At 48.6% G+C, this 18208-nt stretch overlaps 3 protein-coding genes across 3 annotated transcripts; all 3 read left to right on the forward strand.

The window, feature by feature from the left end:
* The first annotated feature begins 3035 nt into the window (after positions 1–3035).
* On the forward strand, positions 3036–4228 carry EV420DRAFT_1168420 (uncharacterized protein). Its single transcript, XM_060466178.1, has 3 exons — positions 3036–3136; positions 3195–3364; positions 3694–4228. The coding sequence occupies exons 2-3, from the start codon at positions 3233–3235 to the stop codon at positions 4090–4092; spliced, it is 531 nt and encodes a 176-aa protein (XP_060323422.1). The 5' UTR covers positions 3036–3136; positions 3195–3232; the 3' UTR covers positions 4093–4228.
* Positions 4229–5529: 1301 nt separating this feature from the next.
* EV420DRAFT_1168441 (uncharacterized protein) lies at positions 5530–7743 on the forward strand. The gene is made up of 3 exons (XM_060466179.1): positions 5530–5780; positions 5835–5896; positions 5946–7743. Exon 3 carries the CDS (start codon positions 5968–5970, stop codon positions 7582–7584), a length of 1617 nt encoding a protein of 538 aa, XP_060323423.1. The 5' UTR covers positions 5530–5780; positions 5835–5896; positions 5946–5967; the 3' UTR covers positions 7585–7743.
* A 3967-nt stretch (positions 7744–11710) lies between these two features.
* On the forward strand, positions 11711–13722 carry EV420DRAFT_1486159 (uncharacterized protein; the record flags this gene model as incomplete). Its single annotated transcript, XM_060470351.1, has 10 exons — positions 11711–11812; positions 11867–11981; positions 12270–12277; positions 12411–12529; positions 12581–12589; positions 12707–12785; positions 12868–13047; positions 13198–13405; positions 13436–13602; positions 13672–13722. The coding sequence occupies 10 exons, from the start codon at positions 11711–11713 to the stop codon at positions 13720–13722; spliced, it is 1038 nt and encodes a 345-aa protein (XP_060323424.1).
* Positions 13723–18208: the final 4486 nt, after the last annotated feature.

Below are 18208 nucleotides of genomic sequence, written 5' to 3' on the forward strand. Positions count from 1 at the left end.
ATGTTAGCCAGAAGACGAGAGAATGAATATATTTTAATACCAGTCTTTCAATGAACATGAAATCAGGACATCAGAATGAGGAAGTGCCTCGTCTAAATCTTGTGAGGTGTGTCCTGGCCCGGCTTCATTGAATCGGAACATAACTATTCTGCGGCATCAGAACGCTACAGCGAGGAACGAAAATTACGTAGCGCGCTCAAAGCTTAATATTGCTCCATGGACAGTACATCTCCGACACGAATTGCGAGCTCGATTGCTAGATATCACCAGATAACGATGCTAAGTTTCCATTCATTTGCCATCATCTGATAGCTGAGCCGCCGATTTGGGACCAAGATTCTTCAATAGTTGGGCTGGCGATTGCGGGACGAAGACTCGTGTCAGGTCCATGGTGTAGACTTGCCGTTGAAAGATTTCCCGGCAGTGGGTAATGAGAAAGCGAGATGGACTAAAGAAGCGGAGATCGCCACAATGGTTACGAGAAAGCATTTGATGGAAGCGGTTGCCGGTACCCCAGATACCGCCTGCGCACGGGCCCGCTACGCGCCGGGATTGTTTGGCACCAGAGGAGCAAACAAAGCGTGCTTCTTTCCTTTTCGCCCTTATGCCGTTGTTACTCGGCGCCCTCTCGAAGAGTGCCGACCCGTTTATGAACTGGACGAAACCCAATATCTAGTTTTCGAAGAGTATCGAGTCTAATCTGCCTACCTAAGCTCCCGCATTCCACCTTTTCAACGGTTTCCTTGAACACGAATACAATGACCTCCACATCAATTTGTGCTGCCTGCGAGTCGAATTTTTGCCAAGACGGTGTGTTCTTTCCGGCAAGCAAAGAGCACGCAGGGAGGACGACGAGGGCAGGGCGAAAGTGCATTGCGTTGAGAAGGCTCCTGTACCTGATAGGACGACGATCCATGTATCACACGCAAGACCCACCCTTTCCACGCGTCAAGGGATGTACACACCTGGTCGTTACTGCCACTGCCAACTTGGTCTCCATCTCATCGCTTCGCCCAATGTAGAACGGCTGTTTGTTTTCTGACATAACGCTCGAGTTGTGCTGTAGGGGATGGATGTGTTGGCGGTATATAGCTGGTAAACGAAGGACGGGAAGGAAGAGGTAGGTGCCGTTTGTCGAGTCGTTTTACGTTGCTAACGCTGTTCCTTGCAGGATGTCAAGTATCCATGTCGAATTGAATTCGGCGGAATTTGATCTGACGTCCTCGTAGTAAGTTTTACTCCTACGATGCATCTTCATCGCTTTGATGAATGTGTGTAGTCATTGCCTTTGTAACCATGGTACGGATCGAGGACACGATTATGGAGTCGACAGCCGGGAGCCTTTCTCCAGCCCCGTTTATCAGACGTTCATTCTCTCCTGTGCAAGGGGGCTTCGATGGTAAGGTTCCAGATGCTTTTATGTTATGTGCTACTGCTCGACTGCTAAAGCATTCCTAGATCACTGCCAAATGCTTTATTCTCGTTCGAATATTAAGTAGTTGTCACGGGTTTTCTATTGTACGTTCCTGGGATTCTCTAAGGAGCCAGCTAACTTTTTCGAAGGTATAGAATGTCCAGCTTCTGAGCGACCCAAATAACCTCCTACAATACTAATCTCGATATCACCTCCCTTTCCTAAGCGTTCGCCCAGCTCTTCCCACGAAGTCAGGATGGCAGACGTAAGCTTCGACGTCCTCGGTTTCGCCCAAGGCTGGCTAGATGACTCTGGCCTTCACGGATCGTCCACCTACACACATAAGACGACGTTCCCAGGCTGATCATCGCAAATACCACTCTTTTCACGCGCCGGCCCAATCTCTCTTGCTGGTTCTCCTGTGGAACTATGACCCGACGTCGTCTAAAATACAGACAGTGCTCGCTCCCATGGCTGTGTGACGTCGTTATCCGTACCACGACGCCATGGTCCACACCGAGCACACGCTGTTCGTATTTCGGATTTTGATCGGAGTACATCCGGGAGGCTAGACGCGTTATGCGTTGTTGCTGTGGCTCTGCCGCCCCGGCATTCCAGGACTGTATTTTAACAAACCTTGCGTTCGAGAAGCTCGATTCGGGCGTCTGACCAGCTCTGCTTTCCTCTCTCCACTCCTCGGGAGCCTTCGCCTACATATCCTTGATATTGGACAACTGTACAATGTAATTTTTAGCCTGTAACACTCCCTTCACCACCTCGAATATACAATAATACATTCGATGCGGCTTATCTCCATCCCTTGAAGACGCCAATCAGCTCACCACTTCGAGCTGAACCTCAGGTTCCTGTGCGTAAAACCCCACCCAGTTCGGACGTACCAAGCAAACTCCCGGAATGCTGTGTTCGGACCGAAGTACCCGGGCGCCAGCGAGCATATCTCACGCCCCACTATCATCCTGGGTATGGACGCTGATATCCTGAACAACCGTCACATACATAACCTTGGTTTATGAACTGGACGAGCCCCGGTATCTGGTTTTGAAGAGCGGCGAGGCTAATCTGCCGTAACCAAGTTCCCACATTCCACCTTTTGACCGGATTCCTTGAACATGAATACGGCGATTTGCATGGCACTCTGAGCTGTGTGGGAGTTGTATTATTCTGCACAGGCGGTGTATTGCTTCCTGGCAAGCACGGGAGTACGCTAGGTGGACGACGAGCAATGCAGGTACACCAGCAAGGGCAGAATTGCAGTGTTCCCGCTCCTGACTAGACAAAGATATGTATATCATTGCTTCGCCGGAAGTAGGATGTCTGTTCGTGTTTTCCCGTGATGCTCGAATCGTGCTATAGGGATGAAGGTTTTGGTGGTATGTATACGGTAAACGAACGACGGGAAGAAAGAGGTACGTGCTCGTCTGCCATGTCGTTCGTTTCACCCAGCTGATACTATTCTTGAAGGATGTCAAGCGTCCATGTCGAATTAAATTCTGGCAGAATTCGATCTGGCGGCCCTTCTTGTATGTATCATGCCTACAATGCACTCTTCATCGCGTTGACGGCTATGTGTAGTCATCGCCCTCGCAATCAAGGCACGAACCAAAGACTACGACTACCATTGGCAACTATAGTCCACTGGCAAACGCTAGGATATACGCTGTTGCTCCTGTTCAAAATTGCATTATCACTGGTTTTCCACACGTACGTTCCCATGAATCTATAACGACTGACTTAGGTTTTAACAACGACATCGAAATAGCCTCCCTATACCGCTAATGCCGATATCGCCGCCTTTGTATGCCAAGCTCTTCCCACAAAATCACGATGGCAGACGTATGGCTCGATGTGATCAACATCGGCAGCCTCGTCCAATACCGGCGGGACAGCATCCATCAGCTCGAATCAGACTTCACCCGCCAACACACGCAAGTCGACATTTCCAATCTCGCACTCGAAAAAAGATCGCTCGTTGTGCGCGACCATCCGCCATCTCCCACTGGAACTACTTATGTTGATGTTCCGTCAATTCGAACACAATACTAGGTTAAGCGATCCTTGTTCCGCGTATATGCGTAGATCACGGCATGTCCTTGTTGCACATAAACCGAGGCTGGGGTCTGCAATGCGCATTGGCTCTTTGGTTGGGATTTCCATTGGAGCATACTTGGGAGTGTGCACGTGTTATGCCCGTCATCCCCTCTGGCTCTGCCACCCCGGTATTCGAATATTGTATTCCAACAAACCTTGCGCCTGACAAGCCCGATTTACAGATCTTCTCGACTCCGCCTTGGCAGTCTCCGGGTGCCTCGCGTACATATACTCTCAGCATTCGCCGACTCTACAACGGTCCTCCCCTCCCTCCGCCACCTAGAATGGGCGCTCAGCGACTGTACACGGCTTATCGCCTCCACCAACAGTACAAACCAGCTTACCCCGACTGTCGAAAGGGCCGTTCCCATGCAAGCTACCCATCGCACGCAACTCGCTCGGCCTCCGTCTCTATAAACCTCGCATATATTTCCTTCCCTGTCCTTCACGTCCTCAAACCGGTTTGCCGACACTGTACTCGTCACTCTGGCTATCAGCCGGGCACGCTGATCTTCCATGACGTCATCGGCATTCATTCCAGATTCTCCTCGTGCCTCCTCACCCGCTGAAATCTGCTCGTAAGCAACGAGAGTGTGTACGATGTCTTCCCTATCTTGAGGACTTGAGTAGTACGCACAAGACGAGGCGGTTCGAGGAGATGCCGAGGATGGTCAAAGCGAGGAACGATTGCCAGCACAACGACCCATCAAGTTCAGCCATACTAAGAAAACTCCTCGAATATTTTCTCCCGATCAAAGGACCCGGACGCTCGCGTGCATATCATTCTCCCTGCTTCACTCCCTCACTATCAGTCTGATTCCTCCTTCTCATCCTGGCTATATGGATGTCGATCTCCTTAATAACTATCATAGTCCCTGTCTCCGCACGTTCATCTTTAACATCGTTCTCTTGCCATGCTCCTCTCTTCCCCCCATCAACCGCTTAGATCCTGTCGTTGGAAGCGAGCGTGTACGGCACGCCCGATTTCAGGGCTGCATCACCCGTTTCATCCGGGCGTAAGTAATGAGAGTATGTAAGACCTTCTTCCCTGTCTCAAGACACAGACATGCTCAAGACAAAGCGGGCGCTATGGATGACCAGACGAGGAAATGTTGAAGGAATTTGGATGTTGGGTCGTGGTATGGGGAGAGGATAAGACGCCATTTTGGAAGGAGAGTTTCCATGGTTGACGTTGAAGTTTTATGGCGTTCTTTTAGTTTCTTTTGTGGGGTCTGAACGTAGCAAGCAGCAACATTCTTCACCGTCGGCCGCGCCTTCCCAGACATATGTAAGCAGTAGAGAAGGAGATTTCGCATCCTACGGGGTTTGCGTAAAATAAGTGATAATAGATAACATTTCTACTATGCACCTTTGGCGCTGGAAAAATGGTATTAGCGATGGAAAGCCTCAAGATAGAGCGTCGTGAAGCCGATATGTAATATTTTTGTGCGTGCAGTAAAGCTTTGGTGGGAGGAGGAGGCGGCGGTTGTCAAGTGATAGCAGCGGAGATAGCCACAAAGAAGTTGAAACCGAAGCGCGCCCCTACGTCCCTACGAGACTTATGTCACGTAATACCCACAAATCAAACGTCGAGATGTGCTCTGGGCAACTAATATTGCTTTCAACACGAATAATCAATAAATCGCTTGTGGCCTACAATATTCCGTCATCTCTGTGCCAAATCATCGTCGAGAACATGAATCATGGGTATGCGATTGATCGTGATGGCGAGGCACAGGGTTGCACAGCCATAATCCGAGGCAGAGAAGAGCAATAAGATTATCGACATTTTACCCATCACACTACACACTTACAACTACTTCAAGCCATATTGAGAGAAATAACAAGAACTACCAACACATCTATTCTAGGCTCGCTCGTGACGCGCTCTCTCAAACTACAAACCCCATTTCTAGGCACGCTCGTGACGCACCATCAATCAAACATATCACAGTTCTAGGCTCGCTCGTGACGCGCCCATTTTATTAACTACATTCATCTAGGTACGCCTGTGACGCACGCTCCAAAACCCTTTAAGTCACCGAACGCTTACCAAACGCAACATCCATCACCCACCACACGGTTACACAAAGTAACTCGACCACAAAACCACCCAACCTCAGCTAGTGAAAACCATAGCATTCGTGCTTGAACTCCCGAACTATTTACAAAGGATTCGTACTAACCCCAAGTACCCCTGACAACGAGTAACACATTCTATACGACCACAGCTTGATGTCAACCGGCATCATCTCTGGTATGTGTCGGTGTTTGACCTTCAATCCTGGTATCCTCATTCTACTACGGCTAGGAAAAAAACCCGGGACGCACGAAGAGGAATGGTGGGCCGTACAGGATAATCGGGATCGATTTGTAAGCACTCTAATGTGTGCACAGAAAGGGAAGTAATAACGCATTTCAGAGATCTTTAACATATCACAATTATGGGAAACTCCCCAAAGTCACACTCTCCGCCCTCACTGAGACCGGCAAAGCAGAATCAACCATTCCAGTGCCGCAGCAAAGGTCTTACACTCGTAAAAATCCTGTCATACGATCCCACTCTCGCTGACACTCCCTGTGCCGACCTCGGTATGAATGGGGTCTTGAAGGAGCTCAATGCGACACTCGGAACGTCATATACTCTCAACAACCCCGTCTTGTCCTCCATTCTTGAATCCTTCATCAGACAGGATTACGACTTTGGCACTCTCTATGGTAATTTGCGTCCGTATTGGTATGGCTTGTACGTTGCCGAACACATAAGCCAAGAATACAATCGGGATCGGGAAGGGCGACAAAATATGGTCAAAAATAGCAGGATCTCCGATGGGAATGTTCAACCCCGGCGTGTTTGGGACCTGTATGCTAATCGAGTGGTGCCATACTGGGTTGCCAGGGATTCTGCATGGGCGATATCGCATGCATGGGTGTCTAGTGAGGATCGCATAGATCTATGGACACCCATCAATGGCTATGAATGGCCTGTGCCAATACCGAAGGATGCGGACCTCAATCTCATTCGGATCGAGTTGTTGAACCTCAGAGCAGAGTATGTTTGGTTAGATGTTCTGTGCTTGAGGCAAGAGGGTGGCTGCAGGGAGAATCTGCGCCGAGAAGAGTGGAAGGTCGACGTGCCCACCATCGGAGCTATCTATCGCAAAGCAGTGGTAGTGTATTACCTCAGCGGGCTGGGTCGACCATTTTGTTTGAAGCCGGGGGACTTGGAAAGCGATCGGTGTTGGTTTCGGCGTGCATGGACGCTACAGGAGGTCAGCAATAAATATGTCATCGGTGGAGAGACCGATGATCACTCGATGGACAGAGACATGCGACAAACAGTCGAACAACGCCTACATTCACTGAACTTGGTGAATCCTGGTAGTGTGTTCGACATCCTGAGGGAGATGCAAAATCGGGTATCGACAAAGCCTCTGGATAAAGTAGCGGGTCTGGCATATATTCTCTTCCGAGAGTCTATCCCGATATACGATGAAACACAGTCTGAAGAGGATGCCTGGGGATCACTTGTGGATGTCATGTCTGTGGGGTATCGCACAGATTTGCTTTTCCTATACCCTGAGCCCGGGAATGGATGCAAACGTTGGCGACCATCATGGAACCAGATAAAGGCGATGCCACCTCGACCATGGAATCACTTTGTTGCATTTTCGGCAGCCATTAGGACTGATGAGACAGGTGTGGACTGGTGTAAGTGCGCATACATCAAGTCAGGTACTGTGCATGGATTGGGTGAGGTATCAAACACAGGGATGCCTCGACCGGGCGAGTTGGTGGTTATAGGAAGTACTGGGGTGCCCTGTACATTAAAGATCCTCGCTGATCATGCATACCCCATACCCGATGGCTCATATACCCTCATTGACAATTTCTCTACCCTTTCTGGCTATCAACCGTCATTACGTTGGGCAGTTGGGCGGCAACGGTGGGATGGGAAGTTTGAAAAAGTGTCAGTGATTCAACTGGCAGATATGGACGAACATTGGAAGCTTTGGTCGGTCCCTCAGGTGCATGTCAATGGTAAAATATTTCTTTGCTGAAAATAGGACAATGGCGTGCTTTGCGTCGGTCTAACGATGGAGAGGCATGATGATGAGTAGGACTAGGATATTGTTTCTGTTTCTATCGGCCTACTTTCTTATGCTATATGTCCATAATCTCTACATTGAATGCGCGCTTCAGCCTCTACTGTACCTTTCGTTCAATTCGAACGTCACGCCTCACAGCGCAAAAAATCTTGGACCGCGTTCAAATTGATTGTAATAGTCCAGTATCTTCGGCTAAGCAATCCAAGAAGAAGTAGGGAAAAATTAAAAGTCATCGCGGACCTGGTGATTTCCTCCTGCATCACAGGTATTCATGATGGATTCATTCCCCGTTGCAAGCGAACCATTGTTCTTAAAGAATAGGCGACGTTGGTCGAGCCTTCCCATAACCTAGCGGAATAGAACACTTCGTCTAGCATTCGGACAGGATGAGCATGCATACAAGCATTCTTAAAAGCGTACACACTCTTCACGGCATGATCAAACTGTGTTAGAAGTGAAAGCATAGGTGAACCCAGGACCGTTGCTGTACATTGGTCGAAACACCCTATCGACGATGATAAGTACGATAAAAATAAGTGAAAGAACGTCGTACGCACATGTCAATACATTGTTCTCACAGCCCCCATCCCTTGAAAGGAAGAAAGGTCGTCTAAGGAAATGCAAGACAAGTGAAAGGTACCTGCTCTATTCACGAGGCCAAAGCAGAGCTCAAAGTCAGACCTTGCTACATTGTTGATTTTAGCTTTCAAAGATAGATACAACAAAAACGTACCTGCTTCCGGGAAACCCTTGTAACGCGTCGCGAAATCTTAGTAAACACCCCTAGATCCAGGTGCACAAGTATAATTCCACGACGACATGCGAACTTGAGATTCACGTCAGCTTTACTCGAATGAAATGGGTAATCCAAAGACAGAAACGAAATCGAGACAAACGCGAAAGGTGCTTCTTTGGTTCACGAAGCTGAAGCCGAAGCCGAACGTGAAAGCCAGCCGTCGTGACTGTTTTTGATTCAGTTCTCAAAGATATCAATACAACAAAAACCTACCAGTTTCTGGACGATCGCTACAAGGTGTCACGAAATCTTAGCAGAGATGACTAGATCCAGGTTCATAGGTATAATTCTGCATTGACGCGCGAACTTCAGATTGATGTCAGCTGAAGTCGGCAAGGAAATCGCACCAAGCAACGTGAAAATATAGTCCTCGAAGAGGTGAACAGGAGTTCTGTGTCTGTTTCTCAAACGTTGAGGTAGTAGGTAGGATCAAACGGCATGGTCCATCGGACGCCGGGAAAGAGAGGCGGCGAGTCTGAGTGCGAGAGTTCATAGTACTGATTAGAAGAACTGGCAGAATAAGGGGAGTCGGACTATATGTAGCATTGTGAATTGCAATCCTTGGTTTTCCGTTCATGTGCCCAAAAAATTTCGACAACGCGGCAGTTTAGAACTCCAGTATGCAGCAATACAATCTGAATGATAAGTCAGGCAAGCGACCGTCAAGCCGAAGGACGGCAACAGACCGGTATGTACCAAAAATGAGGCTGACGTCGTACTCAACTGGTTTGTCATGGCACACTATTGAGAAATGAGGTGAGAATCCTATCAACCAAAGGGGACTAACTCGACACACTGGATCTCGTCCTTTGAAGTCCTTTGGGAAGAATGGCCCATCCAGGTTAGTGCAATTGATGCCTACGATTGTCCACAAGAAGTCGTCTGTATGGAGAAGTGCATTGTCGAAAGGCCGGGCTTATCTTGTTTATAGATTCAGAATCGGAAACATTCTGGCCACCGTCAAAACATTACAATGGAGAATTAAAATGTCGCACCACCCTCTAAATTTCCTGGAGATTTCAACCCATCTCTTCTCCATGGGTCAACCGGTCATCCTCCCCAACCCAAATCGCGAGTTCGATCGCACAGATTACCAGCTACGATGTGGAGGTTTCAATTATGAATGGTCAATTCATCCAATAGCCGATCTATCCAGAACGAAGAATCGTGTCAGGTCCACGGTGGCAACTTTTCATTGAAATAATTTCTGGGAACGGGGTGATGAGGAAGCGAGATGGACCAGAACAGTCGGGACGACGATAAATATTACGAGAGAAGCCTTTGATCGAAGCCGTTGACGGTACCCCGGACACTGGTGCGCATGGGCCTACTACGCGCCGGGATTGTTTGGCACCCAGAGAACCAAACAGAGCGTGCTTCTTTCCCCCTTCCCCCGCAAGCCTCTATGCTACTTTGACCTTTGCGCTCTCTCGTAGACTGCGTACCTGGACCAACCGTGGTATCTAGTTTTTGAAGAGAGAAGAACATAGCCAAGTTCCTGCATCCAGCTTTCGACCGGTATCCTTCACCACAAATCTCAATATCACTCCTAACAACCCTCGCATTGACGGTGTATTTTTTTCCGGCCTATATGGAGCATGGAAGGAGGACGAGAAGGAGGGCAGGTACATTAGCGAGGGCACCGCGCCTGACAAGACGACGATTCACGTATCACCCGCAAGACCCGGCCCATCGTACACATTAAGGGATGCATCCGCCTGATACCCACTGCCACTACCAATGCATTCTCTTCATTCCTACCATCCCATAGTTTTGCCAAGTGTACAGTGACCATTCATTTTCTGATGTGACACTCGAGTTGTGCTGTATGGTTCGACATGCTGGCGGAGGTGCGTGCTCATTTGCCGAATCGTTGGTTCTACAATGCTGAGGCTATTATTTCAGGATGACATGCGTCCATGTCGAGTTGAATCCAGTGAAATTCAATCCGGCTCTCTCGCAGTCTGAGTAAGTTTTACTCCTACGATTCGCCTCCATCGCTTTGACGAATCCATGTAGTCATTGCCTTTATAACTAGCGCTCGAATCGAGGACAAAGACCAAGGAGCCAGCGGGCGCCTTTATCCACCCCCGTTTATTGGTTATTCATCTCTCTGAAAGGGCACTTCGATGGTAAGATTCTTGATGTTTGTATGCCATATGCCGCCATTCAACGGCATTCATAGATCACTCGCAAACGCTATGAATGCACACTGATATTCTCGTTCAAAATCCATTATCCCCGGTTCGCCAATGGTACGTTTCCAGCAATCTGTAATGAGCTTGCTAACTCTTTCTCAGGTGTTTAAGACGATATCAAAAAAGCCTGATACACCACTAATGTCCATATCACCTCCCTGTCCTAATCTGTTCGCCCAAGTGTTCCCACAAAGTCACGATGATATACGAAGATCGATGTATTCAGCATCGGCAGCCTTGCCCAATACCGGCTAGATAACTCCGTTGTCAGAAATCGCCCGCCTACACACGACGACGTTTCCCGAATTACATACGTAAACACCAGTGTTTGCACACGCCGCCCCCACTTCTCCCGCTAGCTCTCCTGTGGAACTATACCTACGTCATTCAAAGATCCGACAGTGCTCGTTCTACGGAAGGGTGCAATACGTTACACGCAGATCAAAAGCGAGACGGCACTCGTTCCCTTGGACGTGGGTGCGATGGATGTGTGCGCCTCATGGTATGACCTTGTTGCACGTACGCGGAGGCTGTGATCTACAATGCGCATCGACTGTTCGTACGTTGGGTTGGCATTGGAGTCTATCCGGGAGTCTAGGCGTGTCTTGCAAGTCATCTGCTTTATCTCTACCGTTCCAGCATCCGTAGACTGTATTCCCTCAAACATTGCTCTTCAGAAGCTCGATTTACGGATCTTCTCAGCTTTGCTTGCATCTCTCTGCTATTCGGGTGCCGTCGACTACATACCATTAATATTGGTCGACTCTACAACACATCTTGTACTGTATTTCCCACCTTCCACCCCCCACTGGGCGATCAATTCTACTCAACATATCACCCTCCTCGACGATTCTAATCAGATTACCTCTCCGAGTCGACTGTCGGGGATTTGTCCAATACAACCTACCCAATTCGGAGTTCTGATAGCTCCTTGAGCGCTTTCTCCTCGTGCAAAGTATCCTCTCCCTCGCATACATATACTTTCCGTGGTTAACCTCTTCACTCTCGATCTCGCATCCCAGCTACGGACGTTTGAATATCCTGAACAAGCTTCACTACCCGGGTCGGTGCACGTTCGTCTTCAATGCAGTCATTGAAGAGCGACTATGTCAATGTCTGTCCTCTGACAAGACTTCTCCCGCGTCCCATCAACGACTTTGATCCCGTCGTCAGAAGGGGAGAACATGTACGGCGTACTCGATTTGACGCTTCTTCCTCATCTTGAGGACTTGTGTACTAGGTGCAAGACGAGGTCATTCGAGGATATGTTGAGGATGATCAAGACGAGGAATGCCTCGAGGAACTTGAATACCAGGTCGTCGTAGTGGGAGAAGATGAAGGCCCAGATTCGGAAGGTGAGTTTCCGTGGGCCGGGACCGCCGGGTTAATGACAAGGTTTCATGGTCTGTTGTGAGAGGACTGAGAGGCGCATCGTGTGGCGGCTCTGTAGACTTTTTCACTACGATGATTGTACCGATGAATAAATGAATTATATGCCACAAACAATAGAGAAATGGTACCGCCACCCAAGTTGCAGACTGTCTTTTCCGGGTCGGACCGGCCCGTGCAAATAAAGATGGGCCTCTCTCTCTAACCGCCATTACCTTCTTTTTTCACACTCTCCGCATACTATTTCTCCGCAGATCAGCACGTATGTGAAAGGAGAAAGTCGTTTAAAATCCTTGCTACTCACAGATAATCCGTGTGAGGTGCTGTGCAGACGCCCACTTTAAATTTTCCCTTTAAGCTGATATACTCGTATTAATACCCGGAGGTGCTTCTAGGTGGTTCTCTCGTTCACTGCGGCTGAAGTACAAGACCGAGTCTTTGTCTTTACATCTATCAACGAAACTAAATCCGGTTCCATTCCGCTGAGGATGGTGGTGGAAACACGAGCGAGCTGGTACTTATATTTTCATTGCATCTTTCCTTAGCTAATGTGTTCATTCCACAGCGGATTCGGGTACGTTTGCGTGCTCTCATTGTCTTTTAATGTTCATATATATCAGTTGCTCCATTTCACGTTAAGGTTCTTACATCTTTTTCTTCCCATGTTTCTTATACGTAACACTTCTGATAGGATACTTCCTGCATCTCAATCAGAGGAACTCAACAGTCTTGGGTTGGCCATTGTCCCTCTGTATCGTCTGTGTTTATTGGTGCGAAAATCGGCTCTTAAAATCAAGTTTATCCTCGCTCATTTTAGCCCCATATTTTCGAATTGCGCTCGTTTTTTCGAAGGTGGCTTCATCAGCCCGATATCAAGCGCAGCATCTATTCCTTGGCAGGCAAGGAGATGCTGAGCGTTTTGATGATCCGGGCGCTAGTCCGCACAGCTTCCTTCTTACCACGAGGACAGCACGAGTGACATGTTTGATGCAACCACAGCTTGTTACCAAACCACGATGTCTCTTTACGTTGGTATGTGTCGTTGTCTGACCTTCGATCCTTGGTATCCTCAGTGCACGGCGCTACCAATAGGAAAGAAACCCCCAGATGCAAAGGAAAGGATGATTGTTCATGGAGTCTCTGTCTGATTTCGACTGGATGACGCTGGTACGCACTCCCAAGGCTCATACAAAGGCAAGGAATAATGCATTGCAGAAAGTACAGACTCGTTCCTCGACGGAAATATTGCACCTCGATCTGTATACCATTCTGGATTGCCAGGAAACGTCATGGGCAATTCGTCAGATATCCATGCATGTGATATTGCCAATATCGCATGCGTGGATATCTTATGAGGAGCACATGGATTTCTGGATGCCCATCAGTGGATGTGAATGAGCGCTACGAACGATCCCTAAAGATACGAACCCTGGTCTCATTCGGATCGAGAGGTCGAACGTGGGAGAGGAGTACGAGTGGCGAGATGCTGTGTGTCTGAAGGAAGCAGGTGGGATTGGGGAGGATCTATGCATAGAAGAGTGGAAAGTCCTTGTGCACACCATCGGATCCATCTATCGCAGTGCAAAGGTGATGATTCGTGAATGACCTCAGCGGGCTGGGTCTGTTTTTTTAAATGAATACAGGCGATTTAAATAGCGATCTTTGTTGGCTCAGGCAGGCGTGAACATTGCAGAAAGTCGGCAATAATTCGTTCATGGGAGGGGCAACCCGGAACCGGCACTTACTTCAATCGTGTGGAATAATTTCTTCAAGTATTCATAGAGCCGCAGAATAAAAGAGAGACATACGAGATGGAGAACGATGAAGGGGTTCAATGAGGCAGGAGCGCATTGAAAGCAACGATGATAGACGTCAGGAAAGAAGATGGAAGGCCTGGCCAAGGCGGACTCTTAACCACGGCTTTATGACCGGGCCAGACACTGGGTGCGCATCGGCTTGTACAGCAGTTCCATGGAGATGTTTGCTTTCCTTTCGCTCTGTGCTAGGAACGAACCTACCAAGCCGTGGAAGGAACGCGGCCATGTTCCCTATTGGTTACTATCATTGGACTCCCAGTGGATTGCTAGCACCGGGATCGCTGTGACAATGCAATCCTTGGACGAAGGAAATCAAATGGAAATGACACGACTGGCAATCATATTATGGCGGGAAACAAGATGGTGTTTGATATCGTCTCTGAATCCGTTGTTGTCAGGTCAGCCAGCAGCATTCGATTTCGTTAAATGAGATTCAGAAGGGATACATGATTTGCGTTATCAATATTTTCCCTTCCTCACTATATTTACTGTGTTCGTCTTCATACGCAGCATCTCCATTTCGCCTCGATCCAAGGAACATTGTTACCTTTTCTTTTTCTTCTTCGAGAACTCCGAGTCTCATTTTCCCTCACTGTCCGCCATTTACGGTACCATTCGTATTGGGATTACAATGGCTCAGTCTAAACAAGCAGGTCGATGCACTACATTCAAAGCAAACCCCTCAGTCGGGTACCGTGTTGATAAGAATTTTCAGAGAGCGTGGTGTTATCCCAAATTTATGATTAACAACACTGCAGCAAAATAGACAGTGTATCCCAGTTCTGGCTGATAGTCGTGTACAGCGCATGCAGAAGAATCGAGAACATCGTATTCTTTGATTTCAATGTACACGAAAATAATCTAAAACGTTTCATGTGAGTCGAAACTGTCATTACATAGAAGGATACCAACGTACCGTCAAGTACACAAAGCGCAGTTAGCGCTGTCTACAACGAATGAATTATTCTGCAGGCATGCAGCAGATCACAGGAAATGGAGGAAGAACCTCAAAGCAAGCAGCATTGCTGTCTGTTGTTACTGGGTGCCGACGCTGAATATTCGTCACACGGATCTTCATGAGATTGGGTCGATTTTGAAAGGGAACCAACCTTTGGTGGATAAGTGACTGTGTATGTTGCGTCTGCCTACGCGAAGAGTTAGTCAACGAATCCTGAAAGAGACGGGGTGACATCAGCGAGTTTCGACGTACCCGATACTACTAATATCTCCCGGCACTCAGAAGTTGCACAGCATGAACTTCAGGGAGAGGCCGGTTTCAGGCCTAGGCGTATAGTTGGTGGTCCGTCCGACTGGGAGGTTTATTGTGATAGCGGTATACATATCACGTAGGAAAGGACGTGGGGATTGATGAAAGACGAATTCAAAATCTAAAGCGAGCCTGAGGATACATTTCGTTCCGGAGAGGGATATACGTACCAAGGAACGTGCGGGGATTTGCTCTCGGTTCTGTCCTCAACGTAAACCCAATGTGTATATACGGTGACTGATGGACTACACGGCCTGGGACCATTGTCAGACTGAACGGAAGAAAGGGCTGCCGTGGATAGAGCACGTTAGCTAGAAGAAGAGAGAACGCGAATGTATTTTAATACCAGTCTATCACTGAACACGGAATCAGGAAGTCGGAATGAGAAAGTTCCTCGTCTAAATCTCGCGGGGTGTGTCCTGGCCCTGCTTCATTGAATCCCAATAATAACTATTCTACAGCTTCAGAACGCTATTTTGAAGAACGAAAATGACGAACCACCCTCAAAGCTAATACTGCTCCATGGACTATGCTTCCCCGACGCAAATTGCTAACTTGATTGGTACAGATAACCAGGTAACGACGCTTGGCTTGCATTCCGATACCATCTTTTATCTGAGTCATCAATTTCAGGACGACGACTCGTCTCAAGTACATGGAACTTTGTCGAAGCGAGATGGGTCAGTGAAGTTAGGACCGCTATCGTCTTTCTTCCCATACTTGGACAGCTGATTTTGGGACGAGGTCTCGTGTCACCGGGCTCGTAGTATAGAAATTCAATTGAACAAATTTATAGGAATTGAACCTTGGGGAAGCGAGACAAAACCGTGAAGCTTTGGAGTGGGGAGCGCAAAGGAAGTTACGAGAAAACCCTTGATCGAAGCGCGTCGAAGGTACCCCGGACACCAGTGGGCAGCGGCCCGCTACGCGCCGTGATTATTTGGCACCGAGAGAAGCAAACAAAGCACGCTTCTTTTTCTCCCTCCATGCTGCCGTGACATCTATACCGTCTTGATGACTGCAGGCCCGTTTATGAACTGGAAAAACTGCGGTATCCAGTTCTTGAAGAGAGCAACGACGATCAGCCTTAATCATTCATGCGCTCCACCATTCGACTGGCTTTCCTTGAACACGAACACGATGGTCTTCATGTCACTCTGGGCTGACTGCGAGTCGAATGTTTCGCCGAGGCGATGTATTGCTTTCCGGCCAGCATGGGGCACGCAAGGTGGATGACGAGAAGTGCAGGAAAACCAGTGAGGGCAGAATCGCAATGTGTTCCCGCTCCTGACTCGACGAAGATCCTTGTATCACGCGAAATGACCTGCCATTCTCCACGCGTTAAAGGATGCACTCACCTAGTCCTCACTGCCGCTGCCCGCCACACCCTCTCCGGTCCCATCGTCTTATTGCTTCGCCGGAAGTAGGATGGCCGTTCGTGTTTTGCCGTGATGCTCGAATTGTGCTGTAGGATGGACGTTTTGGTGGTGTATAGACGGTAAACGAACGATGGGAAGAACGAGGTACGTGCTCGTTTGTTGAGTTGTTGATTTTACGCAGCTGACGCTGTTCTTGCAGGAAGTCAGGTGTTCGTATCAAGTTGAACTGGTGGGATTCGTCAGGCGTCCTTCCAAGTACGTTTTTCCTCCTATGATACACCTTCATCATGTTTACGGCTGCATGTAATCGTTGCCTTTGCAATCAAGGCACGAATCAAAGTCCACGACTACCACTGGAAACCATATTTCACTGGCAAACGCGAGGGATACGAACTGTTGCTCCTGTTCAAAATTGCATTATAACTGATTTTCCAAATGTATGTTCTTGCCGTGAACCTGTAACGAGTGACCTAAATTTCTCTCAGGTATTCACGACGACATCGAAATAGCCTCTTACACCATATCGCATTCGTCTCCTAGTTTGTCTTCCGGCAAAATCACGATAGCAGACGCATGACCTGATGTGATCAACACCGGCAGCCTCGTCCAACGCAGGCTGGACAGCATCCATAGCTCCAACCAGACATCGCCTGCCAACACGCATAAGTCGACAGTTCCAGTCGCACACTCGAAACAAGGATCGCTCGTTGTGCGTGGCCATCCCCTATCTCCCGCTGGAACTTCTTATGTTAATGTTACGTCAATTCGAACACGGTGCTATGTGATCCAAAAGTCAAGCCATCCTCGTCCCCGCGTATGTGCGTAGATCACGGCATGTCCTTGTGGCAGATCCGCCGATGCTGTGGTCTGCAATGCGCATCGGATTTTTGGTTGGGATTTGCGTTCGAGCATACTCGGGAGTGTGGGTGGGCGTGTTATGCCCATCATTCTCCTGTCTCTGTCACTCCGGCTTTCGAATGTTGTATTCTAACAAATCTTGCACCCGAGAAGCCCGGCTTACAGACCTTCTCGACTCTGCTTGACACTCTCGGGGCGCCTCGCGTACATAGCCTCAGCATTGGCCGACTCTACAACGTACCTTCCCTCCATCCGCCACTTAGAGTAGGCGCTTAGCGACTCTACACTGCTTATCGCCTCCCCCAAAGGTGGTAACCAGCTTATCTCGACTGTCAAAACGGCCGCAAGCTACCAATAACCGTAACTCACTCGGCCTCCATCTCTACAGTCTCGCACACATTTTCTTTCCTGGCCCTTCGCAGCCTCAAATTGGTTTGTTGACGCCGTGATCTTTACTTCGGCTATCCGCCGGGCATGCTGATCTCCCATGGTCTCATTAGCATCTATTCTCCCGCCAGATTCCTCTCGTGCCCCATCACCCGCTGAAATCTGCTCATAAGCAACGAGAGTGTGTACCGAGGGATGACTGTCAGGATTTTGTCCTCAGCGACCCATCACATTTAGACATACCTAAGCAAACTCCTCATATGCTTTCTCCCCATCAAAGGACCTAGACGCTCGCGGGCACATCCTTCTCCCTGCGTCATCGCCTCACTATCAGTCTCATACTCCGTTCTCACCCCGGTTATATGGGCATTGATATCCTGAACAACTATTATAGTCCATGTCTGTGCACGTTCGTCCGGTCGTTCTCTCGCCGGGCTCCCCTCTTAACCCATCAACCGCTTTGATCCCGAATTGAGATGTGTACG

Source organism: Desarmillaria tabescens, assembly GCF_030435595.1.
Source record: "Desarmillaria tabescens strain CCBAS 213 chromosome Unknown EV420scaffold_81, whole genome shotgun sequence".
Taxonomy (NCBI): domain Eukaryota; kingdom Fungi; phylum Basidiomycota; class Agaricomycetes; order Agaricales; family Physalacriaceae; genus Desarmillaria; species Desarmillaria tabescens.